The sequence below is a fragment of the Lynx rufus genome, unplaced genomic scaffold, assembly GCF_022079265.1.
Source record: "Lynx rufus isolate CCGP_SWC_20201006 ecotype Redwood Valley unplaced genomic scaffold, mLynRuf1.p SCAF_7, whole genome shotgun sequence".
NCBI lineage: Eukaryota > Metazoa > Chordata > Mammalia > Carnivora > Felidae > Lynx > Lynx rufus.
In genome coordinates, this window is record NW_025814889.1 from 78,607,713 (window position 1) to 78,632,592 (window position 24,880).

Here is a 24,880-nt window from a genome sequence, read left to right on the forward strand (position 1 = left end):
TTCGTTCAGAGTCAGGTTTGCCTCCCCTCCCAACCTAGAGGCTCCAAGCTGCTTTCTTGGGCCTAGCTTAAGTCCCTCCTGCTGCAGGGGGGTGACTTGGGCTCCTGGGGTCCAGCTGCCTTACTCTGAGGCCTCCGACTCCTGCGAGAGGAACTTCTCAGACATTTCGGTGATTTGGATCACAGGGCCTTTTCTGTTCTTCTTTATCCGGGAGGGGGCTCTTGAAAGGCCAGACTTGGAGGCAGCTACAGGGAACATAAGGGGTGGGGCAGGGAAGGGGCTGGAGGTTTGGGAGCCACTTAAAATGATGCTTTTAGGGTCGTGACTCCCCCCCCAAGTGTCCCCTTCCCCACCAGGGGTTCCTAGGGCAAGTGGACTCACCGGTTCTGGATCTGGACTGCACAACGCTGACCATGGCGGTAGAAGGCAAGTCCATCCTGGGGGAGGAGGGAAATGGTAGGATGTGAAGGGGGCCTGTGGCTTAAGCCCCCCTGGGCCTGGGGCCCTGGGGAGTGGCAGGTGGAGGGCAATTCTTGGGCTGTTATTCGCAGTCCTGGGCTGGCCTGCTGTGTGGCCCTGGCTAGCCAGTTTGTCCTCTCTGGGCCTCTGTTTCCTCTCCCCTGCCTAAGTACCTAACATTTACTGAGCACTTAATTACGACAGACATTTGCATGCAGAATCGTTATCAATCCTCCCCACCGCAGGCTGTGTTACGGTCAGTTCCTTTTCCAGATAAGGAAACAGGATTTAACGAACGGGCCAAGGTCCCAGTTTGTAAGTGGCTGAGCCAGGACACGACCCCAGGTCTTCCCGGCTCACGTGTCCTGCTGGAAGGGGAGGCTGGCTTTGCGTGGGACCCGTGTCCAGTCCGTCCTGCAGCCCCACCCCGCCAGCCCCAGCCCTCACCTGCACTCCTCGCCCTCCACCAGCTTGCGGTAGGTGGCGATCTCGATGTCCAGGGCCAGCTTGGTGTTCATGAGCTCCTGGTACTCCCGCAGCTGCCGGGCCATGTCCTTCTTGGCCTGGTGCAGGGCGGCCTCCAGCTCGGCCAGTTTGGCTTTGGCGTCCTGGAAGGCCAGCTCCCCCTGCTCCTCGGCCACCTTGATGTTCTCCTCCAGTTTCAGGCACTGCAGCCAGGACGACAGAGGGAAGGGGTTAGCGAGCACTGGGCGGGAGGAGAGAGTGGGCCGGGAGCCCACCTCTGTCCAAGGGGGAGGTATGCACGGCAGGGAGGGCTATGCAGCGGTTTATTCTTGGGTGTGGTGCCGGGTTGCCCTGAGGCAAGAGGGAGTCCAGTGAGACCTAAGGAGACCCTTTCCGGAGGCCACGAGAGAGGGAAGTTCTGCAGCCTTCCCCCCGCCCCCCCCACCCCGGGAGCCGGTCTCAGCTGTCTTGAGAGGGCAGCACTTGCTCTAAGGCTTGTCCTGGCTGGACGCTGGGCTCGGGCGTCCGCTCTCTTCTCTGTATCATTGGCCAGAGGCCTGGGAGGGAGGAGGTGGGTTCTGGGTATTTGTGCTGGTGCTCTGCACCGTTCCCACGGCGCTGGCCAGTTTACAGAGCACCTTTACATGCAATACTCACGTGATCCTCACAGCCATCTTAGGACAGGTGAGGAAACTGAGGCACAGAGTTGCTAAGTGACCTGCCCAGGGCTTTGCATGCCCTCAGCATGTGAGTGTGTGTCTGCGTGTGTCCGTGCGTGAGGGTGAGAGAGTGTGTGCCCCTGCACTCCTCCCTGCCTCACCCCCAGGAGGGGCCTCAAGATACTCACATGGCTCTTGATGGAGAGGATCTGGGATCGAAGCTTCTGGATGCGCACGTTGAGGTCAGCGATCTCGCTGCGGCTGCTCTGGAGGCTGTTCCCAAACTCAGCTGAGCAGGCGGCTCGCTCCTCCAGCTGGAGGGCGCGGAGGAGGTGGCAGTGAGGGGCAGCTCACTGCATCCCTCCCTGTGCCCTTGCCCTTGCCCCTTGCTGCTCCCTTTCTCTCTTACCAGCGCCCCCCTCCCCAGCTCCACTTCCTCTGCAGCCACCACTCCCAGGCCAGCCTCGCCCTCCTACCCCCTCCACGCCTGACTCTGGCTGGACCCACCCCTGGCCTGGTGTTACTGGGTGGCTTCTGGAGGGCGTCGACCGTGACCTGTCCCCCAGCGCATCAGCTCTCGGCCGGCAGTGCTGGAGTGCTGGAGTGCTGGGCTCTCACATTGTCCACACCTGCCCGTGAACCGGCTGTGCCGCCTCTGTGCTCCCCACGCCGCCCTGTGCTCCCCACCTCCCTCTCACAGACTGTCAGCGCACAGAGCTGATGGTGACTTCAGCCCCTCCCCGCCCGGCTCAGTCAGCCCCGCACCTGTCTCCGGGAGTACGCCTCGGCTTCCTCCAGGCTGCGGGCCGCGATGGCATCATACTGGACCTTCACCTCCTCCACGATGCCGCTCAGGTCAATGTGGCAGCGGCTGTCCATGCCCACGGTCACCGACACGTCCTTCACTTGGGCTGTCAGGTCCTTCAGCTCCTGGCCGGGCACAGACGTGGGGGCTCAGGGCTGGTGGAGGTGGACCACACCCGCAGCCAGCCATAGTCCCCCGTGGTCCCTGTGTCCCCAGGGTGAGTGGAGAGTGACGCTCTGTGCCTCCCAGAGGGATGACCCAGTGATGGGCGCCTCTCGGCCACTTGCCCCCAGCTCTGGCTCTTGGGAAGCAGCTCGCTGCCCCTGCTCACCCAGTATCGCCTCCCTCTCTGGGTAGAGGGGACAGGGCAGTGAGGGACCCCTGGCTCCAGAGGCTCATCCTGAAAGCCTATTTCTCTTCAGTGTCCCCACCTCTCCCAGGGTGGGACACTTTGCTCCTGGCTGATGGGGCAAAGGCCTGGGATGCCTGGTGGGGGGCTGTGGCCCCTCTACTCTGTCATGGCTCAATGGTAATGCAGCTTGGCCTCCCCCTCTGGATGGGAGCTCCCCGAGGGCCTGGGGAGCCACTGCCCTCTCTGTTCCCCGCCCCCCACATCTGGAAGTGAACACTGTTTGTTGAATAAGTATTGGAATGGGAGCCCGTGAATGATGAGAGGCGGGAATGGGGCTGGAGGCTGACAAAACTGTCCTCCTTGCTCCCCTGCCAGGGGCAGAGGCCAAGGTGACTTCAGAGTCACCCCAGAGACTTGCCACAACCTGCCCCCTCCCCAATCTGGCTGAGGAGCTTGTCCACAACAACACAATTTAGCCTCGATATTTTCATTTTCTCCCCATCTTTTAGGGTCCTTCTTTCTTCCTCCTCTCTGCCCTTTCCTCTGCTTCGAAAATGCCAGCCCGGCACGGTTGGTTGAGCGTCGGACTCTTGATTTCGGCTCAGGTCAGGTCATGATCTCACGGTTCGTGGGACTGAGCCCCACCGTCGGGCTCCACGCTGAACGTGGAGCCTGCTTGGGATTCTCTCTCTCCCTCTGCCCTTTCTCCCTCACTTTGTCAGAGAAGAGAAAAAAAAAGGAAACGCCAGCCCACATCTTCAGAGACCCCTGGAAGCGGTAACACCTCTCGGGGGGCTTATTACGGGCCAGGCTGTGCGCTAAGTGCCTTCCAGACCTCACATTTCATCCTCGCCAGGCTGGCCAGGCTCGCCAGATCACGGACAGGAAAGAGAATGCGGCACAGAGAGGTTATGGAGACAGCCGTGGGTGCAGACCGCCTTCCAAGAGCCCTTGCTGCTCTAGCTAAGCTCCCCTAGAGAGGCAGGCAGGGACAGGGGCCGAAGCCGGTCTATCTTTCTAGCCCCAGGCTGCAGCCTGACAGCTTCCGGCCTGAATGCTCAGGGGTACATAGAGAGAGGCAGGTGGGGACAGGGGTCTTCATAAGGGGCTGCAAGGTGTCACCTTTCAGGCCCTGGGCCACCTCCCCTGGAGGTGCGGAACAACCCAGGCCTGGGCAGGGCTGGTGCGGGAAGGAGGAGCGAGGGTCCGTGGCCAGCATTGTACAGACAGAGTGAGTCAGGTGGCAGGGAGGGGGGCGGGCCCCCTGGGAGGCAGGGGTGGGGCTCACTTGGGGGGAGGGAGGGCGTGGGGCACAGACGGCACTATTACTCCTACTGGCATTCACAGTTCACCCTTGACCTTTGCCTCAGTCAGCAAATTTTGGTCCCTGTTCCCATTTTTCTGAGATATATATATTCCCTCTCTCTGTCTTGCTTGCTTGTTTGAATCAGGATCCAAAGAAGGTCCCTCTAGTGCAATCGGGCCATATGTCTCTAAGTCTCTCTTATTCTATAGATACCCTTCCAACTTTCGCTCTTCCTCTCTCTCTCTCTTTTGCTATTTTTCTTATTTAAATAAAAATTTTTAAGTTTACTTACTTTTATTGAGAGAGAGACAGAGAGAGCAAGTGGGGGAGGGGCAGAGAAAGAGAGAATCCCGAGCAGGTTCCACACTGTCAGCACGGAACCTGGCGTGGGGCCCGAACTCACGAACCATGAGATCATGAGCTGAAACCTAGAATCGGACACTTGGCCGACTGAGCCACCCAGTCGCCTCGCTATTCTTATTGAAAACACTGGGTTGCTTGCCTTGTAGCGAGCCCCGCAGTCTGGATTTTACTGATTGCTCCATGTGCTGGTGTTAAACCCGCTCCCGTGCCCCCTGCATTTCCTGAAAACTGGCAGTTGGTGAGGCCTGCTTGGATCCACGTTCAGTTTTTGTCTCGTGACCATATTCTGACCTTCGTTGCTGACTTCGGGCCCCCTCCTGAGCCTCGGTCTGTCTTTATGCACAGAGAGGTTGGAGGCCAGAGGAGGAAGGCACCCCCCGGCCCTGTCTGCTGGCTGCCCAACCTCACCCGCCGGTTTCCCGGGGGACAAGGAACGTGCAGAAGGAAGCTTAAGGCAGTGGTGGGTGTACAGAAGGCCCGCTGGGGGCAACCTGTCCCCATCCCGGAGCTGGCAGGACCCTGAGCCTGGTGGCCAGCTGCCCCTTGAAGTCTCCTGATGAAGGATTTTCATTGCTCTTCAAATGCACTTAACAAAGATCTCTGGGCAAAAGCAGGGGGAAGCCCCACCCCTTTGTCAGAATAAGCTTGATGGTCCCTACAGACCCATGTCCCACCTCTGCTGTTCCCAGGTCACCACTGGAGGCTGACATTGCCCACCTGGAACCAGTATCCCAGCCAGGGCTTGGCTGTGGATGGTTTTGGGAATGCAGCTTTGGGGCTTCCTTGGTCAACACGTTGCGGGGGGGGGGGCGGTCAGCGGGCATAGGAAGTTTCACGTAAAGCCCTCGAGCCCAGGCAGGAGCTGGCCCTTGTCACGGGCCAGGAAAAGGCCAGGGCACTGTCAGAACGCACTGTCGGGAGGGAGGGAGAAGGGATCGGCAAAACAGAGCCGATGGCGCAGACTCAGTCCCTTTCTGGAAAGAGGCAGAGTAAGCATGAGCTCGGTAAACAGAAGTAGGAAACGGAGGGTGCAGAACATCTGTAGACCTGTTCCGACACGCTGGGCCCTGCTGGGCTGCAGAGGACCTAACAATGCAGGCTGTGTGCAGGCAGCCGCCACGGGATGGGCCCTACAGAGCATGTGCACCTCGAAGTTGGCAACAAATGAGCCAATGTGCAGTTTAGAGCTTCTCTTCGGAGCCAGAGCCAGAGGAGACCGCCACGTGCGTGACGACCCTCTTTGTGGTTCCCGCGTCAGGGGAGGCGGTGACTCTGCGGGGATAATTGACTGCCGCTCAGTAAAATACAGTGCTTAATGGCACTGGGCTCTGAACGCTGCCACCTCTTGCTAGCTGTGCGATCCTGGCCAGGTTTTTTAAAACCTCTCTGAGCCTCCATGTTCTCATCTGTAAAATGGGTGTATTTGTAGAACCGAAACCAGCTAACATTTAATATTTACCATATACCAGATACTGTTCTGACTGCTTTAGCATATATATATATATGCGAGTTTTAAATGTTCATTTATTTTTGATAGAGAGAGAGAGAAAGAGAGAGAGTGTGATCAGGGGAGGGGCAGAGAGAGAGGGAGACACAGAATCCGAAGCAGGCTCCAGGCTCGGAGCTGTCAGCATAGAGCCCGACGCGGGGCTCCAACTCACAAACCGCGAGATCACGACCTGAGCTGAAGTCGGCGCTTAACCGACTGAGACACCCAGGCGCCCCTGCTTTAGCGTATAGTAACAAAATAGATCCTCACAACAGGCCAGTAAGCTAGGCTCTATTATTTTCCCATTTTATAGATAGGGAAATTGGGGTCTAGAGAGAGATAAAAGAATGTGCTGGAGCTCACATAATTACTGAGCCAGGATTCAAATCCAAGCTGCTCTAGAGTTTGTGCTCTCTTAATCATCATGCCTACCTTTATAGGGTTGCTGTGAGGAGTGAATGAGATTACACCTGGAAAGCACTTAGCACAGTGCCTGGGATATAGTAGGTACTCAATAAACAGTAGCTAACCATACTATTGTTGTGATAGGTGATGAAACCGGGGTGAAATGTCCGGAGGCAAAGCAGCCTATATTCCTGGAGCAGCCTCCCTGGCACTATGAAGGCAGGCAGGCACCAAATCAACTTAGACCCATCAGGCTCTCTTTGTCGGCATTTTAGGAGGGGCGCCTGCCTGCAGGGGGTTGTCAGTAGATCCCTCGGCTAATCTCCCCGGAGGTGAGGGGCAGAGGGCTGCCCAGGCAGCTGCAGTGTATAGATGAGGCCCAGAGAAGCCCCTGGTCATCCGCTTTTGAGGCTTCCTGGCCTGTGTGTGTGTGTGCGTGCGTGTGTGTGTGTGTGTGTGTGTGTGTGTTGGGAGAGGGAAGGCCTGTTTTCTGAAATGCAGAGGTGGGCTACATAGCCACGCTTTTTTTTTTTTTTTGCATTTATTTATTTTTGAGAGACAGAGAGAGACAGCGTGAGCAGGGGAGGGGCAGAGAGAGAGGGAGACACAGAATCGGAAGCAAGCTCCAGGCTGTCAGCACAGAGCCCGATGCGGGGCTCGAACCCACGAACCGTGAGATCATAACCTGGGCCGAAGTCGGACCCTTAACCGACTGAACCACCCAGGCGCCCCTGTAGCCGTGCTTTGCTGATCTGGTGTCTGCTCAAAGTCAAAACTCTCTGGCCCCTGAGCCAGCTGTGGCTGGCACCTCCCTTTGCTTAGACCTGCCTGGCCCCTTGGGGTAGCCACTAGCCACGTGTGGTAGCCCGCCCTTGAAATGTGGCTAGTCAGAACGGAGATGAGCTGTTGCATGAGAAAGAGAATGTAAAACAGCCTTTTACTTTTTTGTATCGATTACATGCTGAATAATCACATTGTGGATATACGGGGCCGAATGAATCGTATTATTAAAATTAATTTTTTCCGCTTCTTTTTTTTTAAATGTGGCTACTGGAAAAACAATCACATACGTGGCTCGCGTTCTATTTCTGTGAGTGCCAGCTTAGAGGCCCACGGGCGTGGGGAGAGTTTGGAGCGCAGGGTCAGTGTTGCCTTCTTAGCCTGCGGCAGTCCGAGGACACGCGGACGTTACGACCCGACGCCGACTAGGCACCTCGCGCTAACAATTGCCATGCGCACTGAGCACCCCCGCGTGCACGGCGGTCTCGTGACGGCACAGGCCAGACCCCTCCCCTCTCTGTACCACCCCTCCCAGTGCCCCCCCGGGAGCCGCCCGGCGCTCTTAGAATGAGCTCCAAACTCCGACTCGGGGGCCGAGCCCCCGTGTGAGCCGACCCCTGCCCGCTCCGTCCTAGCCACAGCCACTTCTCCCTCTCCCCTTCCTCACCAGACCCCTCGTGCCTTCGGTGCTTTACATAGATCTTCTGCACAAACCCACTGAGCTCTCCCCTGGGCTGGACCTCCCCAGCGGGGGCCTTCCCTCACTCACACCTCCGCTGAGACCCCGCCCCCCCCCCCCCCATCCTTGACCTTCCCCTCCCTCTCCAGCACTACCACATCTGGCTTTCTGCAGCCTGGCACTTTTCACCCTCCCAAACGATCTCGCTCACATGTTCGTTCACTGGCGCGTTACCTGTCCCCTCTTAGCTCTCAGGTAGCCCCCGAGAGCGTGGACTTTGCCCATCGTGCCCACTGCTGTGATATCGGTGCTAGGGGCCCGGCAGGCTTGCCATCGCCATTTGTTACCTGGATGACTGCATTGAATAATCAGCACAACCTTATGGGCCCCGTGTTATGACTCAGCCCATTTTACAGATGAAAAAACTGAGGCAGAGGGAGGAGAAATAATTTGCCCAAAGGCACAGGAATGGGGGGGAAAAAATGAAGAGTCAGGATTTGGGGTCCAAGAGCTGCTAAATCCAAATGGAGCATGGACCAAGAAGGTGGGTGGGTGTGCCTCTGGCAACGCCCAGGTGTATTCCTAGTCATGGGCCGGGCTCATGGGCTGGGCAGGCGGGGAGGAGAACATCTGTCCCAGAGGACGCCCTGGAGGCAGAGTGGCGCGGACGGGCCGGCGTCCCCGGCCAGCAGCAGGGCCCATCTGCTGACCGCACTGGCCGTGCCCTCGGCCTTGCGGGGGCCGTTTGCCCCCCAGGCTCAGCTGAGGACTTCGGGACAAATCAGAAGGGATCTGGAGGCTCCCCTGTCTGCATTTCCTGGATCATTTTTGTTCCGGCAGAAGCTAGCGTTGTCTGGGAACCAAAGAACCTGACTACAGGTCTTCTCTGCCTCAGCCCAAAACAGGGGAGGGGGAAGTGCGTGCCTCTCAGACCTGGGCCTGGGGGTGCCCGCCATTTAGGCTGCAGCGATGGGAAGAGATCAGTTCTGTAAGGACAGCTGGTCAAGGCCCCCTGGTTCTCTGCCCCTAAGGCCACTTCCCAACCCTTGCCTGGATGCACCGGTCCCCCACATGCCCTCCGCACACCAGCACACTCCAAGGAACAGGTTCTCCTTGAGAGAGAGGCCTCTTGGGAACCTGCCTGTGCTCCACGAAATGAGTGATGTGGGGACACATGGGATTATTGACCGCAGTGCAGGAAGGGGTTGAGGAAATTGTTGCTGGCCGCCCTTCCCTCCCCCGAGCTCTTGGCTCGGTGGGACACCGGCCCCCCTTCCTCACCTGCTCGTAGATGTTTCTCATCAGCTCCACGAAGCTCTGCAAGCCTTTTAATTTGGTCTCCAGTTCGGTCCGCCGGAGACACTCCGCATCCAGGTCCTGAGGGTGGGAGCAGTGGTGAGTGATGCGGGAGGGCGGCGTCCCAGGGCGGGAGTGGGGTGCCCATCCTGAGGGAGCTGGGGGTGGTTCCCAGGGGGGCCCTGGCTTAGTGCCGGGGGGAAGCAGCAGGGTGAGGACAGATATCGGTGTCTGTCTATGGTCCCGGGACTCAAGCCTCTGAGGGCTTTGCTGAGGGATCCTCAGGGGACAAGGGCGGAGGGTCCACGGGGAAGGAGCCCCTGGGACATGCAGCGTAGGCTACCTTCTTCAGCTGGACGAAGGTGAACTCCATGTCTGTGCGCTTGGAGATCTCGTCCTCATACCTGGGATGAGGGTGGGGGGGGGGCGAGGCAGCGGCAGAGAGAGAAAGAGAGAGAGAGAGGCCGTTCAGCCGCATGTGGCAGGAACTCGGGGGACGATGAACTCTCCTCAGTGGGGCTCAGGGCCTCTGCTGTCCCATTCGGTGCCTTGTGCCAATTGGAAAAAAAAGCGGCCCTTGCCTCAGGTGGATGTAGCCCCTCATCTTCTGTGACACATCCCTTCTAGGCCCACGACACGTGGTGCGGGCTCCGGGGAGGCAGGCACATCTGCTCCCCATTCTCGCGCTCCTTCCAGATGATCAGCCACTCCTCTCCTGGGGGCATCTGTGAAGCCTCTCTGGATTGCACAGCACCCTTTCATCCTAACTTTGTTCTCTCCTCTTTTCCCTATCTCCTCCCCACAAGAACCTCCATTTCCAGCAAGCTGTGCCTTCGGTCAAGTCTGCTCCAAGATGCCCGCTCACCGCTCACCCTCTCCCTCCACCTCGTCTGCTTTGCTCGCTGGTAGGACACCATTCCATCATGGTCCCTCTGGAGGGGAGAGTGTGGACATTGCGGCCAGAGGGACCCACAGTGTGCTCTTGGGCAGGTGAAGCCCTCCTTCCTCGGCTCGCCTATCAGGGGTGGGGTTGCATGTGTGTGCACGTGTGGGGGTTGGACCAAGCCCACCCCTGATGCATGACAGATATTGCAGAGTCAGAACTCAACGCAGGTGGGTTCTCTCTCTTCTTAGATTTGTCTCCTCCTTACTCAGGCCCACCTTGTGTTTGGAATAAGAACGTTGCTGGATGGGAGACGGGATCTCTGGGTCACTGATCTTAACCTCTGCCTCTAATCTTGGCCCCTGGGGCTGAGGGTGATGGGTGGATGTGGGGGTTCTGAGCTTCCTGTTTTCTTCCCTCCTCCCCAGGGAATCACTGGCGGCTCTAATTACAGCCGCCCGCCTTCCCAGATCCCTGACCTCACGGAGGCAGCGTCACCCATTGCCCACAGCAGCTGGCTGGAACGGCCCACTCTTTTCCACCAGCCTCCCTGAGAAACCCAGGGGAGTGGACCCAAGCCGACAAGAGCCCGCTGGGCACGGGGTCTCTGAAACTCTGTGTGCTGAGCACACACCGGCTCCCCGGCCACTGCCCTGGCTTCCGAGAGTCTGTCTGCAGGGGGGCTCTTAGGATGCAGGTCGTGGGGGTGGGGAGGAGGGTGGGCCAGGGAGACAGGCCTGCAGTCTGGGACCCAGCAGAGCCCGGGAAGCCCGGGAAGTTTACTTGCACTCTTTCCTGTGCAAGCGGGCTCCAGAGCCACACTACTGGGGCTCAGATCCTGGCTCCTCGCTCCCTAGCCACGTGACCTTGAAGAAGCTGCTTGCGCGCCTCGGTCATGATAATTGTGATGTCACGAGGGTTATATAAGTTAATACATGGAGTGTTTACAAAGTGCACGGTACCTGCTAAAGCTATTATTATTACCGGAGCTCTGCTCTATCTAATGCCAGGCCCCGGCCTCCAACCCTTCTGCCTCGGCCTCTAGCATTTCTGGAGAGAAACTGTGGGAGGCCTCTTTGCAGAGGGAGTGTGGGTGGTTCTCTGCACTTCCTTCCCAGACTTCCCACTGGAAATTTGGTGACCGCTGAGGAAGTCCCAAGCTGAGAAGCCCCTCATTGACTGGCCCTCTCCGCATAAGCCCAGTGCTCAAGGCTCTCTCCCTCTCTCCTCCCATCTGGATAGCAGAGTTCTGCCTGCCTGGGGGACAGGACCGTGGGGAGAGCTGTCCAGTGGGGGTTCTCTGAGGTGTCAAACCTCCTCCTTACTCCTCACTGCCCTTTCCATCCTTTTGTATAGGCTTCCCTCCTCCCTCTTCACCAACTCCATTGGATTTCAGCCCTAGTTCACCTCCTCAACCAGATGCTTTTGTGCAGTGAACCTCTTGCACAATTGTACATGGTACCCCTGAGTCACTTGCTGTGTGGCCTTGGGCAAGTGGTTTCCCAAGAGGCTTTGCCCGGCCCCTGCTTCATCCTTAATAAATAGAAGAGTTAGCTAGCTGATCCTTGGGGTCCTGGCTACATCAAAGCTTTTGGAAGTCTCCATCCTCATGGAGACTTGGGTAAATGCCATCTCCCCCGCCGCACTCCCAATCCCCTGCCAGGCTGCCAGCCACCAATTCCCAAACCCCTTCTCAGCCCTTTCCAGCTTGTCACACCCACCCCGGCACCCGCCCCCCCCCCCCCAACTTGTTTATTTCCAGAAGTGAAGCTGATCTCATCGGCCTTATAGAGGCAGGGCACACCCCTCCTTGTTAGGGCTTGGCCTGGCATCTCCTGGCTCCTGGGGGCCCCCGGGCTCTGCACAGCCAGGCTGGAGCTTCCCTGGCTCTGGCCTGTGGATCTGGAGAAGCCCTCCAAACTCATCTTCCTCAACCCTGGTGGGTTCCCTACCCAGAGAGGGGAAGAGAGGCCCTGAGCCCAAACAGCAAGCTCAGGTAGCAGATGGAAGGCAGGCAGCGGGCCAAACGAGGAGGCTGAGCCAGATTAAAACAACAAGTAGTGTTTGTACGGAACTTCCACTTACAAAGCGCCTCCATGGATGTGATCTGGCTGGGCTCACAGGAGCAGGCCTTGTACCGCGGCTGGCTGGGGTTAGACATGGGACTTAGCATGCATGGCTGTGTGACTGAGGACAACTCCCTGCCCTCTCTGGGCCTGTGTTTCCTTCCCCATGAAGGGAAGATCCAAGGCCCCCATCCGGCCATTCTCTGATTCTCTGGGGGCCGAAGACTGGCTGGATATCAGTGAATAGAGTCTTGGGTTCTGGTATGCCGACCCTGTTCTCCTCATCATGGTCAGACATTGAAGCCAGGCAGCCCAGAATGGGCAGTGAGGGTTTCTATGGGTTTCCATAGGAACTGGTAGGGCAGGGCTGGGGATAGGTGGCCCCTAGGCCACAAAGGGGCTCAACCATGAGGATGAGCCCTGGCCAGGCCTGCAGATCATGCCCGTTGGCCAGAAAGTTCCATCTAGATTGATAGATGAGGAAATTGAGGCCTCTAGAATGGGGAGAGCTTCCCATGTGAGCATCTCCTCTGAATATGGCTTGAGCAGGGGAGGTCACACGGAGAGGTGGTGGGAGAGCTGAGCCACAGTCCAGACCCCTGGACTCCCGATAGGGCGCTCTATGCTCCAGCCCCACCTGGCTGGCTTCTCCCAAGACTGCAGGCCTCGCCTTGGGTTGGCAAGGCTTTGGGGCTGGGCCAAGTGCTGGAGGAGGTGAGGGGAGGGGTTCAGGAGCCTTCCGCCCCACCCCCCCCTCCTCCAGAGGAGACCAGACTACAGGAAGGGGCACTTGTCTGCTCTGTCTCAGCCTCCCTCGTCCTGGAATCCCTGCCCACTATCTGGTCAAAGATGTCACCTCCCCTCTGAGTTACCCAAGCGCCTGGTCTGCCTTTCCAGACTGCCCAGTTCGGTTCAGCAAACCTGTGTCAAGGTCACTACCGTGTGAGGGCCACTTCAGCCTTCTAGGGGACAGAAGACTTGGCCTGTCTGGCTGCCGGGCACCATGATGAGCCCCCTGCTTTCTCACACCAGGCTCAGGCTGGTTCAGCATCACCATCACCCCTCCAGACAGGGGGAAATGAGGTGTGGACGTTAAGCAACTTGCCCGCGGTCGCGGACCTAGCGAGGGGATGGAGGCAAAGAGGGAGCCCCTTTCGGTCCATAAGCGTCTTGCAGGCTGGGGCTGGGGCTCCCTCGTCTCTTGAGATTGCAAGGTGACCACTGAGGTCAGGCACGTGTCACCTACAGGGGATTGTTTCTTTTTTTTTTAAATTTTTTTTAACGTTTATTTTTGAGACAGGGAGAGACAGAGCATGAACAGGGGAGGGTCAGAGAGAGGGAGACACAGAATCCGAAACAGGCTCCAGGCTCTGAGCTGTCAGCACAGAGCCCGCTGCGGGGCTCGAACTCACGGACCGTGAGATCATGACCTGAGCTGAAGTCGGCTGCTTAACCGACTGAGCCACCCAGGCGCCCCGGGGATTGTTTCTTTATTCCACCAAACCCCTCGCCGTGTCTGCCTCCTGCCTGCACCTGCTTCCCTTTCCAGCCCCCACCGAGATTGAATTTCCAAACCGTATCCCAGGCAGGAGCCCATCTGTCGCTCTAGCTGGTGACCACTTCCCATTGCCAGTGGGATGTGTGGGCGAGAGCGAGCGTGTTTACGGGCAGAAGAGGAGGGGATAGGGGACGGGGGCTGCGATGGTGCCCGGGTGCTTAGCTGTCAGCCAGTGCAAGACTGACTCTGTTGCATGGCCACCGTTTGGAAAGGTTGCTGTGGGTTCACTGTCATATCCTCCCGATATTTAGAATGCTGGCTGCCATATAGTACGTCCTCGGTCAGTCAGTCTTAGGAAGGGAATGTTCTTCAAGGAAGTCTTCTCTTTTCGTGGCTTGGTGCCCTGGCCCTTGCGTCTGAGTGCAGGTTGCCCCCCACCCCCCACCCCATCAGTCCCTGCCCCCGGCCCCTGTAAGGCGCGCCCTACCTGATTCGAAACTCCTCGACTTTCTCCAGCACCTGCAGCAGGTTGGCCTCCAGCTGGGCCCGCTCCTGGCTCACTTTGCGCACTTCATCTTGCAGCCGGCCCTGGTACTCCTCATAGAGGTGCCCGAAGTCGAAGGTGGCGGAGTCCTGGCCCTGCAGGAAGTGCCAGCGGGTCTCCAGCAGCTGGTTGCGCCGCTCCAGGGCCTGCACCTGGAAGAACAGGGGAGCAGCGGTGTGAGGGTCGGGTGCAGACAGGCTGTGCGCGGGCGCCCAGGGCCAGCTCGCCTGCCCGCATGGGGGCCTCCCTGCACAGTGGTGGCTCATCTGCTCTGTGCTCGCCCCACTCGGCACATTCAGATCACATCTCCACTTACTGATGGTTCCAACAGAAGATGGAGAGATAAGGTGAGGCATCAGAGAGAGGCGGGGCCAATTAGCAAAGATTTCCTAGGGGAGGAGCGGGGTCGGAGAGAGGAGGGAAGGGGCTGAATGTGCCAATGATGTGAGAGGCCCTCCATGCCCGCCTGGGGCTTGGGTGGGAGACCCAAGGAACGTAGGGTGTCAGAGGCCCGTCTGCCGTCCCCCCCCACCCCCCACCTGACAAGCCTAGTCTCATCTTGCCTTGGAAACTCAGCAGGGGAGGGCCTGGTTAGTACTGAAATGCTAATCCTCTCGACAACTTTGGACTTGTAGCCTCTCCAAGCCTCAGTTTCCCCAGCTAGAAGTTGGGGATGCGATGGCCTGCCCTGGCCGTCTCTCGGGGCTATTTGGGAGAGGAAGCCGGGGAGGCGCTTTGGAACAGTCCTACTAGCTAATGTTTCCGCGGCCCCCACTGTGTGCTGGAACCTTGTTCTATGTGCTTGGCATCTTTGCTTCATTAGCAACCTGACGGGCTGGGTACGGTTATCTTCTGCCACACTTCACAGAGAGGTTAAGGTCACAAAACTGGCAAGCGGCAGAGCCAGGTGTGGAATCCAGGCGGTTGGGGTTTAGGATCTTTTACCCCCTACAACATGCGGCCCCCTGTCTGCTGCTGGAGTCGCCGCGGGCCCTGGGACCCACCTGCCTTTCCCGGACTGGTTTCTGCCTCTAGTTGGGGCCAGTTTTGCCAAGAGGGTGACGACTGGGCAGGCTCTGGGCACAGCGGCCTCTCTCAAACCGCCTCCATCCCGCCTCCTTCGTACACTGATGCAGGGCTTCCCGCGGCTCCCACCCCAGCCACCGCGCGCTGTCGGGATCCCTCTTGACTCCTGTCCTTCCCTCCACCCAGTCCAGCCCAGCGCAGCCTGAGGGGGCCCCCGGCTTTCCCCCAGGCTGCCTGTCCTCTCGGGGCTCCAGCTTTTCTCTGCCCCTCCTCTTGCACCATCCCCGCCCCTCCTGTATGCGCTCCCGGCACCCCTCCCGCAGGAAGCCTCACAGCTCAAAAGACGCCCCCCTTCCTTTCCTTACGGGGTTCTCAGGTCATCTGCTCCTTACTTGTCCAGACCTACCACCCTCCCCGTCAGACTGGGAGCCGCCTGGTCCCTTCGTGGGATCCCTACCACTTGGTGCCCACGACAGGGGCAGCGGGGAGAGACGGCAGGGGCCTGGCTCCTGGACAGGCAGGCTGTTGTCACGGGGATGCTGTGATAGGTAACCAGCCCGGTGACGTTCCCTCTGACCGCAAGCAGGTAGCTGGCCGCTCCCCTGACCACTGCTGGCACCAGCTCTCAGAATCATAGCTGAAAGAGCCAGAATCATAGCCAGGAGCCTTTTGATCAGCTGGTTTGTGCTTGTCACCTATAAAGAAGGAGGTGAGGGCCCAGGGTGGTCAAGCGACTTGTCCAGGATCACGTGGCGACTTGGTGGTCAAGCTTCCCAGACGGGCCCGTCTGATGCCCCCGCCCACTCTGGACCTTCGTGGACTCCCTGTTTCTTTTGAATTTGGGTGCCGGGTGGGTCCTCCTCTTTCTTTCTGCCCTGCCCACCTTCTTGGGTTTTCTGAGAGACCGTAATACCCTTGAGAAGTCCCCTGTGACATTTGTGTTAGATAACACCAGCTGGGCTACTGGGCCATGGGGCCCAGTAGGCCGTGCCGTCATTTCCTTTCTTAGCTCCCATTTGTTCTGGCAAGTTCTGCCTACAGCCAACCTGAGCCTGCCGTCTGCTGTTGTCACAGCCAAACAGGTGCAGGAGGGACGGAGGCGCAGAAGGTTTCGGTCCTACTCGTGTGTGTGTGTGTGTGTGTGTGTGTGTGTGTGTGTGTGTGGAAGGGATCTCTGGTGGGGGCGCTATTTGCTCACTCCACCTTCCGTCTGTTTTGACAAGCCAGAGCCCTGTGTTTACACTGAGGGTGAGGTGAGAGCAGAGATGTGAGTCTCCTTCCTCCACCCATAAGCAGCAAAACCCCCTTTACACCAGGAAGTCCTTCCTTTAGCCTAACCTCCATTTCCTATGCTTCACTGTGAGCCTGCTGGGAGACTCTTGCTGTACATGTGACCAGGCAGGCCAGCCAGAGGCCACTTTTGGTTGTGACAAATGGAGCAGGCTGCCCCCGGAGGGGGGTGGTTTCTCGTTGTCTCGGTGGGAGGGGATGGAAACTCATCCCTCATCCAGAATCTCCCCTGCCCAAAGGCTCCTCCCTTTCTGCCACAAAGACCTAGGGAGGGCCAGGTAACCAGTTAATTGCCCCTAACCTGTCAAGGCTGCTGAGCAGTCACCTCTTACTCCCCTTCCTCCCTATTCTGGATGACCCCCCCCCCCCCGCCCTTAGATCGCAGGTGACAGCTCTAGGGGAGGCCTCGGAGAGCAAAGCCCTGGTCTGCCTGCGTCCCGTTTTACAGATGAAGACACTGAAGCCCGGCAGCACAGAACTCATTGTGACCCAACTCCACTGCCCGGCTGAGCAGTAGGCCCAGCCAGGGTGGGGAGACACGTCCTGTTGGTAGAGGAACCTGAACGGGCCAGGCTGGGGCTCCCGGCTAGGGGCCTCTGGGGAGGGAGGATTCGGATCCCCAGCTCACGGTCCCAGCGGGTGAGCTTACAGAGGTGACTCTGGGGCTGGCAGGTCCTTCTCCCCACATGGGTGGTGGTGGTGGGGAGGTGGGGCTGTCACATCCCCTGCCTTCCAGGCAGCACTGGCTCGTGCCCTTCTGTGTGCAGGCAGGTTGATGGCTCCAGAGGCTTCCAGAGGCCCCACAGGCCTGGGGAAGACATTGTGCCCATGGCTCTGTCTCCAGGCATTTCACCACCCCTCTTAGGTTCCCTCAGGGGTACTACTGGCTGTCCTTTGTCTTGTCCTGTCTCCATCCCCTCTGCTGTCTGCTTGTGAGGGTGAGAGTGCCTGGCCGGCTGCCTCTGCTGGCGGTCAGCATGCCTCTCCCTGCCTGCCTCAGCCTCCTCTCCCCCCTGCTGCCTCTGCTCACTCCCCCTCCTCTCTGGGCTGTATCTGTCCCCGTCTTGCTGGGCACAGCTCAGGACACAGAGCACAGAGCAGGAGCAGACACAGAGCAGGAGCAGAGCAGGCAGGGGAATCTGAAGCTCAGAGAGGGCGAGTAGCTTGCTCAAGGAAACAGAGCCTGCAAATGGAAGAAATAACACTGCTCCAGGGACCCCCGGCCGACTCCTGGGGGTCACCCCCCCCATCCTCTTCCTCCTTCTCTTCCTTGGTGCTCTCTGATTTCTCTTGGTGCCTCAGAGGGCCCAGAGGGGATGTAAAGCTGGAGGGTCTCTGCCCGTTCCTGCTCCTTGCCTAGAGCCCCCACCCCTGCATTGGTTATTGGCATCTCGCCGCTGGGCCCATACGTTTCCTTCTAGCCCTGTGCTGTGCTGCTACCCACGAAGCTCTCCTCGCTCCCTCCCTCAGGCTCCTGCCTAGAAGGCACCACCTGGGTTCAAGAGCTCCCTGGGCTGGGCCCATTTATGTGATTTTTTCATTTAACGCACAGAACCCACCTGGCACATGGTAAGTGCTTTATAAATGCTCTTCAAAAATTACCCCATTTGATCCTGACAAGACGACCGCACAGATGTGTACTGAGAAACAGAGAGGTTAAGTAATTTGCCTGAGATTGAACAGCTGGTCAGAGGTGGCACCAGGACTCAAATCCAGAAATGGGGCTTTCCCTTGGGCCCCGGAGGCCTTTACAAGGAGATGGGAAGGGACACGAGCTAACCGACTGAGCTCACAGACCTTCTCTGGGGAGCCGGTGGACCAGCTGGGGCTTTTTGGCCCCAATGATCAGGGTCCCCAAGAGGCTAGCACCCATGGCTCCTTGAGTCCTACCCTGAAGAACATCCATCTCAAGGCCAAGGCTCTTGGGTTGGGAGGCTCCAGTTCTGCTGAAGACCTTAGAGGGCGTCGCCCTGGCCCCGGGCACAGGACCCCAACCCTTTGGGCCCCTTCCCTGTGCCTATGTACCTTTCCTGTCCCCATGGCAGAGGCATAAGGTGATATCAGCCCTGGCGTTCAGAGAGAAAAGCCACCCATCTGAGCCAAATTACATAGCTCGTGAAGCATTCCTTTTAAGGGATTAGAGCGGGTTTCGAGAGGAGGTGGCTGTGCAGGGACCTGCCTCCCCAGGGTAGCAGGCTGTTTTCCTAGGGCACATGGCCCAGCAGCACGGGACTCTGCACAACCGGCCGGGCGGGGGCCGGGGGAGGGAATGTGCCACCTCAGTGGATGGTTGTCCTTCTCCAGCTGTCGTTTCCCTCCTCATCCCCCCCACCCCACCGCAGCCACCCCGGCTGTGGGCACGGGAATGCTGGTCTGGGCACATGAGCTGTGGGGGGAGGGGCGGGGGGGGGCGGGAAACAAACCCGAGTCCAGACTGTACACTAGGTGGTCATGTGACCTTGGGCACAGGGCTTAACCTCTGGGCGGCTGTCTCCTCATCTTTACAGCAGGGGACATAGCCGCGGGGGGAGTGTGGCTGTGTGGGCTAAAGGACACATATTTGCAAAGGTCCCGCAGAGAGCTGGGCACAAGCAGGCATTCCATGCCCGTTACTTTCTTCCCTCTGCCCCTCTCCGCGAACGCCCACCTGATGGGGGACACTAGCCACGTGCAGAGGAGCACCGAAGCAGGGAGGCCAAGTGCAGAGAAGGATGGAGGCAGGGGCAGAAGGATGGGGCTCTGGTTTACTGAGCAGGAGGGAGACGTTGAGTTTTCCTCATCTGTAAAATGGGCCTAAAATTATGACTGCGTTCATAAGGTTGTCGAGGGAAGTTGAGATAAATCTGTGAAGCCTCCAGCACAGCGGCTGGCCTGTAGTAAGCGGTGAATGCAGCTGTTACTTTTGTGATCATCGTTTCTGGGCAGGGCAGGGGGTGCAGAGCCCAGGGAGGGCTGATCGGGAGAGGTCTCCTGGAGGAAGTGAATGAGGAGTGGGCTTGGGAGGTGGACGGGACTTTCTCAGAGCTCTTGAAGCCCTTGCCCTGAGGCAGAGATGGACAGGAGTGCCCCCGGACCAGCACACCAGCCATGGCAGTCGGGTCTAGGAAGTCTGGGTGCTGGGGACTCACTCCCTCTCTCACGTGGGTGCTGGGGAGGCTTGGCTGCCTGTCTGCTTCTGACTCGCAACACCCAATCTCTGCATTCTTATCTCCTGACATGGTACCTCGGCATCCCTACCCTGAAGCCTCCTTCTGGAGGCCGCACATGCCCCTTTGGCCCTGCTGGCATGTCTCCAGGAGCTGAGCAGGGCCAAGGCCTGGTGTGAAGCATGGACTTGGGGACTTATCTCCTCTGTCCACCTGCCTTGGTGTAGGACGGCCAAGCATGCCTCCATCAGCTGTTCCTATGAGAGGGTATCCTTCTGACCGCACTTAGCGCTCCTCCCTGGTGTCAGTGACCCCAGGCCATGAAGCACATCATTATCCAGACGTCCCTTAGAGCCATCCTGGGGCCTCTTTTTCCCCAGTGCTAGGATGGCTCAGGGACTTCCCTCACCATCTCTCTGCTCAGACCTAGCTTGCTAGCTCCTCATTGGCTGGGGTCAGGGGTGGGGCAGGATGCTCCAGAAATACAGAGCTCAGCCACCTGCCGAGGTCTGAAGGTCCTTAGTTTTTGGGACCCCCCCCCCCCACATCTGCTCACCTTGCCAATCAGGGAGGCAAATTTATCGTTGAGGACCTTCATCTCCTCCTTCTCCTGGTTCTTCTGCTGCTGGATGGCTGGGTCCACTTTGAGGTCCAGGGGCACCAGCAGGTTGGAGTTCACGGTTACCTTGGGGATGGTGCCGGCCGGCCCACAGCCCGTGAGGCTGCGGGAGCTGAAGGCTGGCCCGGGGGTTCCGCAGCTGCCCCATCCCGAGGTCCCAGGCCGGGGGCCGCCCGCAGGGGTCACCTCACAGCTGCTAAGGCTGCTGAAGCCAACGACGCAGGAGCGGCAGGCCATCGCGGCCCCCGGGCCCGGGACTCGGGAGGGCACGGGGGTGTGAGTGAGCCTTTGAGGGGTGGCGGGCAGCTGGCTCTGGTCGCAGGCAGGGCAGGCTGGGGACTGAGGAGCAAACACCTGTCCTACAGTGCTCATTAGCTCCGGCAGGGCGGGACGCCTCCCAGCCCGACCAACCTGTTAGATGATGCGATGCTTCCGCCCCTCCCCCGGCACCACGCACCCAGCTCGTCCCAGGGCCTGAGACCTGCCTGCCTGAGGGGGCTGTTCACAGCCGCCCACCCCCCCTCCATGGAGCTGGGGCTGGCTGGGCTGGCTGGCGGGCTGGGTGGGATGGGGTGGCTGCAGGGGAAGGGCAGATTTGAGGAGGAAGGAGAGCGAGGAGAGAGAGAGAGAGAGAGCGCTCCTCTCGCCACAGACCTCACTGCATACCTGAAGGCTGACGTATCTGGGCTCACATACTTCTGGAAAAGATGAGGCAAGCGCGGGCCCTGCGCTCCCTGAGTGTAGGGCAGCCGTTCCGGGCAGCGTGCCATCCTGACACTGGGAAACAGCACCTTCTTATTTGTTTTCTAACTGCCTGAGAGTCGACCCGGCTTATCGCCTCTTCCTGTCATCCTCCCTCTCTCCCTCCTTCCCTCCTTTGATCTATCGTTTATTGAGCACCTACTGGGACAACTTACTCTTCAGGGGCTGGGGAGGAAACAGATGGCCAAGGCCAAGTGAGGCCTGGGCTCCAGACTCAGCTTGGCTGCCCGCCGCCCCTGTGAGCTCAGGCAGGTCATTTGACTTCTGTGTCGAGGATGAAAATACCACCGCCACGGGAGTCGGTGTATGCACGGAACTCAGCGGAGGGCAGGGCACGAAGCCCTCAGTAAATGGTGGCTAAGGCCCAGGGCCTGCCTTCGGGGGGTTGGGTCTAATGGAGGAGATGGCAGGGGTCACATGCAGCTCTTCCTCAAGGGCTGTGGGAATGTGGCCCTGCCTCCCGCCCTTTCTCTCCTCTCCTTTCCTCCGTCCTCCCTTCTCCTTCCCCTGTTTCACCTTCGGAATGAAGTATCTATAGAAAAGATGCCCCATGCTTCCCAGAGAACCTCTGGTGGGGCAGCAGAAAGTTCAGTCAGCCCAGAGTGCCCCCTCCGTGCCACCCTGCTGCAGTTCCAGAGCCCCTGCTCTTTCCCTTCCCGGGTTGCTGGCTCTCTGGGGCCTGCTTTTCCTTCCTGCCTGGCCTGATGGTCCTGGGCACTCTTGCCCTGGCTGGCTGGCCCTGTGTGCCCTCCCTGGGCCTGGCGTACCACTCCGGGGCCGTGGGACCCCAGCAGAGAGAGTGTCTAGGAGAGGCTCAGGGGGTCAGGGGTAGGAGAGCTCTCGGCCCCTCCAGGACTGAAGGAAGAGACGGGCTGGAGATGAGAGCCAGTGCCCGGATGACATGGCCCCGTCCAGGCCTCCCACCTCCCAGGCCAGACCTCCTTCCCACAGAGTGGGCATTTCTGGCTCACTAGGGCACAGCAATCTGCCCCGAGGCCACGACTATCCCGAGGCTGAGTTCCCAGCTCTGATGTTGGGGGCAGGCCGGCAAGGTACTTCTGGGTGACCGGGTCACTGTGATGGTGTCTGTGTCCCCACTTCTGACACGTGCTGTCCATTCCCCACTCGGCACCCACTGCATGGCCCACCCCAGCCTCCCCGACCTCGTATCCATATGGCATGTGGTCCACCTCAGCAGCCTGCCCTCCCCCACGCTGGCCACCCCTGTGTGCTCTGTGGGGACGGGGGACGCAGGCAGTGGCATGGGGGCTCTGCCAAAATGACAGCCGACACGCCAGGTATGTCCCGAATGCTTCACGCGGATTAGCTCCCTGAATCCTCGTGACATTTGAGGTAGAGGAGTTCGTTCTCATCAGCCCCAATTTACAGAGGACGAAACTGAGGCCCAGAGGGGTTCAGCGCCTGTCTAAGGTCACACAACTTGGCAGGGATGGATTTGGGCCCAGACAGGTGGAGTTATGAGCCCTCCCTCTTCTCTTGGCCTCTGGGCCTGGTGATCCCCGGAAAGGGCAGCGTGATAACGAGAGGAAGGGCCTTCTTACTGTGCCTCCTAATTTTCTTTGAGCTGGGTGCTCCAATTCTCAAAAATGCCTCTGCCTGACTTAAGTCTGCTGTTTCTTGCTGACTTGTGCTGACCTCTGTCAGCCTCAGAGCTTTAACAAGGCACAGTTAATGGCCTAGTCCCCGGCTTCCAGGCTGGCCTGGCCGGCCCGTCTCTGGGGCCTGAGCGTTGCATGGCTTTCCTTGGGGGCGGCTGGGCCTCTTGGAGGCATGGAGGGCATGTTGGCCTGGGGCCCTGGCCGGAGGTGGGTGTGGGTGTCGGTGGCCATTGGCCGTCACAGCTCTGGCTGCCAAACAGGAAGAGCAGCGGAAAAAGCTCCAAACAAACAAAACTCCTCCAAACACCCAGCCCCTCCTCCTCCCCTGCCCCTCCCACTTCCAGCTCCAAGCTCCACCCACATCATCCTCTACCTCCACGATGGCATCCTTGGGGTCAACTACACAGTCCCCTGCTTCTCCACCCTTACAGAGGACCCGATGTGACCCTCCCTCCGTTCAGACCCAAACCACCTAGGGGCTCAGGCCTCCCAGGAATCAGGACACCTGGCAGGGGTTGGGAGAGGGAGGACGGAAGGTGGGCGGAATTTTCATTCTCTCTGGGGATGTTCGGGTACCTGGGCAGTCTCCAAACCCCTCCTGGAGGTACTGACAACAAACTCTTTTCGGGTTTCAGGTGGGGCGCGAGCGTGGGTGACCCCCAGCTGGAGACAGCATCAGGACACTGTGCCTCTGGGGTTCTGGAGGCCGGTCCTGGTTGGTCCTTACATGGTCCAGGGACGGAGATCTCAGTGCCCCTCCCTCCACCCTTGTCTCCCTCCTTCGCCCAGATCTCCTGTAACTGGTGACAGGATGCAATCCTGATCCCCCCCGGAGGCAGAGAAGTGGGAGGCACGGTCTGGCCAGAAGTGGGGCTTCGGGGGAGGGGGTGGGGGAGGTGTGGGCGGGACTGTCTGAATGTCCGAAAGGCCCCTGAAATCGGTCCCCCAAGAAGCAAAGGGGAGTTTCTCGTTTTCTCTGCTTCTTCCTTTCCTTCTGTTTCTCTATGTCACTCCCTCCCAACCTCTGATCTGTCTCCTTCTTTCTCATCCACCTCTTCTCTCTTGCCTCCCTGTCTACCCATTGCTCTCAGAGCGTCCTGCCCACTCAGGGCCCGGGCCCGGGGCTCCTTCGCTTCTCGGAGCCCCCGCAGCCTGCCTAGGTGGCCTTGTGGGAATGGCATCCATGTGTCACAGTTTCAGTGTCTCCTCCACGTGCTCTGCTCCGCACTTGGCCTGAGGCTTGGCCCGTCGAGCAGGCGGGCCTGGGATCACTCAGAACAGCAATGCATAGTTCCTGGATGAATGTTCCAGTCCTCAGCCCGGCTGGGGCTCTGGGGCGGGATGTGGCTCTTGGGGAGACAGGCAGGGACTCTCCATGTGGGGAAGAATCTTAGTCTCACTCCAGGGCATGATGGGAGGCCCGGCGACCCCTCTAGGAAGACTTCCCAGATGATCCTGTTCAGGTTCCTGCTATCTCTCTTCCTCTTTCCTAAATGCACATCCACATCTAGGCTCAATGGGTCAGGACCCTCTGGCCCGATGAGGTGAGAAACTCCCACCTAATTCCTCTGGGCTGTCCCTTTGAGCAGGCCTGCTCTGAGGCCGCAGGAGGGAGGCTCTGACCAGTGGTCACGTCTCAGGAATGGGGTGACCATGTAAGCCTCCTCCACATGCCAAGCAGGCCATGGGGACCCGGGAGAGGCACTGAGCTGGCTGAGGGCATCTGGGATACAGGGATACATCCCCAGAGGGGGCAGGTATCAATGACGCTGATGAGTTCAGAGGAGCAGTGACCGCCTCGGGGGCCCAGGGAAGCTGCATTCAAGGCGTTTCATTACTTTGCATAAAGTGTTTCAGTGGCTCCCCGTGTGTTATGGGATAAAGTCTGGAAGATTTCTTGGGATCCTTTGCTCCTACTCTCCTTCTTCTCGGGGTCTCATCACCTCCATACCTTCCTTCTCTCCACAGCCCCTGCTGATTTCCACCCCACCACTCTGGCCCTATTTCCCTGAACCTGCTGAGTGATGTCATGAGTCCGTGTTGGAGAGCACAGGCTTGGAACACTTCCATCATCGCGTGTGAGGCCACCGGACCCTGCTGCCCTGCCAAGTAGGCATCGGAGATGGGCCAGGAGGCTGTGAGGCTCCCACAGGCTGTGAGGTGGTTCGGGATATGCCAGCAGGGCCGCATGGTGGTGGCAGAGCTCTGGACCCAGGGATGGCAACCCTGGTTTCCGGTCTGGGCTCTACCACGCACCAGCTGTGTGGTTCCGGGGCCAAATGTTCGGCCTCTCTGGGCTTCAGTGGCTGTAAACTTCGATCGTACAGTCCACCTGCATGATTGCTGGTTTTTTTTTTTAATTTTATTTT

General features: G+C 59.0%; 1 protein-coding gene across 2 annotated transcripts; it reads right to left on the reverse strand.

Moving 5' to 3' along the window:
• Positions 1-120: 120 nt before the first annotated feature.
• KRT80 (keratin 80) lies at positions 121-20,502 on the reverse strand. 2 transcript variants are annotated; one of them, XM_047067423.1, is made up of 9 exons: positions 20,068-20,502; positions 13,993-14,201; positions 9,402-9,462; positions 9,044-9,139; positions 2,349-2,513; positions 1,772-1,897; positions 907-1,127; positions 382-437; positions 121-245 (listed from the first exon to the last, which is right to left on the reverse strand). In XM_047067423.1, the coding sequence occupies exons 1-9, from the start codon at positions 20,500-20,502 to the stop codon at positions 121-123; spliced, it is 1,494 nt and encodes a 497-aa protein (XP_046923379.1). The 2 variants fall into 2 exon arrangements, with proteins under 2 accessions (XP_046923379.1, XP_046923380.1); XM_047067424.1 differs by lacking the exon at positions 121-245 and adding an exon at positions 246-280 and having other exon boundaries at positions 20,068-20,367.
• Positions 20,503-24,880: the final 4,378 nt, after the last annotated feature.

What these genes read in the sequence shown, in the direction of transcription:
- KRT80 (XM_047067423.1), bottom strand. Translation starts at nt 20,502, where the DNA reads ATGAGCACTGTAGGACAGGTGTTTGCTCCTCAGTCCCCAGCCTGCCCT. An exon ending in CCTTCGTCCAGCTGAAGAAG is followed by an intron (nt 9,140 to 9,401) that starts GTAGCCTACGCT and finishes TCCCACCCTCAG; the next exon opens with GACCTGGATGCGGAGTGTCT. An exon ending in AGGCGTACTCCCGGAGACAG is followed by an intron (nt 1,898 to 2,348) that starts GTGCGGGGCTGA and finishes CGCGCCCTCCAG; the next exon opens with CTGGAGGAGCGAGCCGCCTG.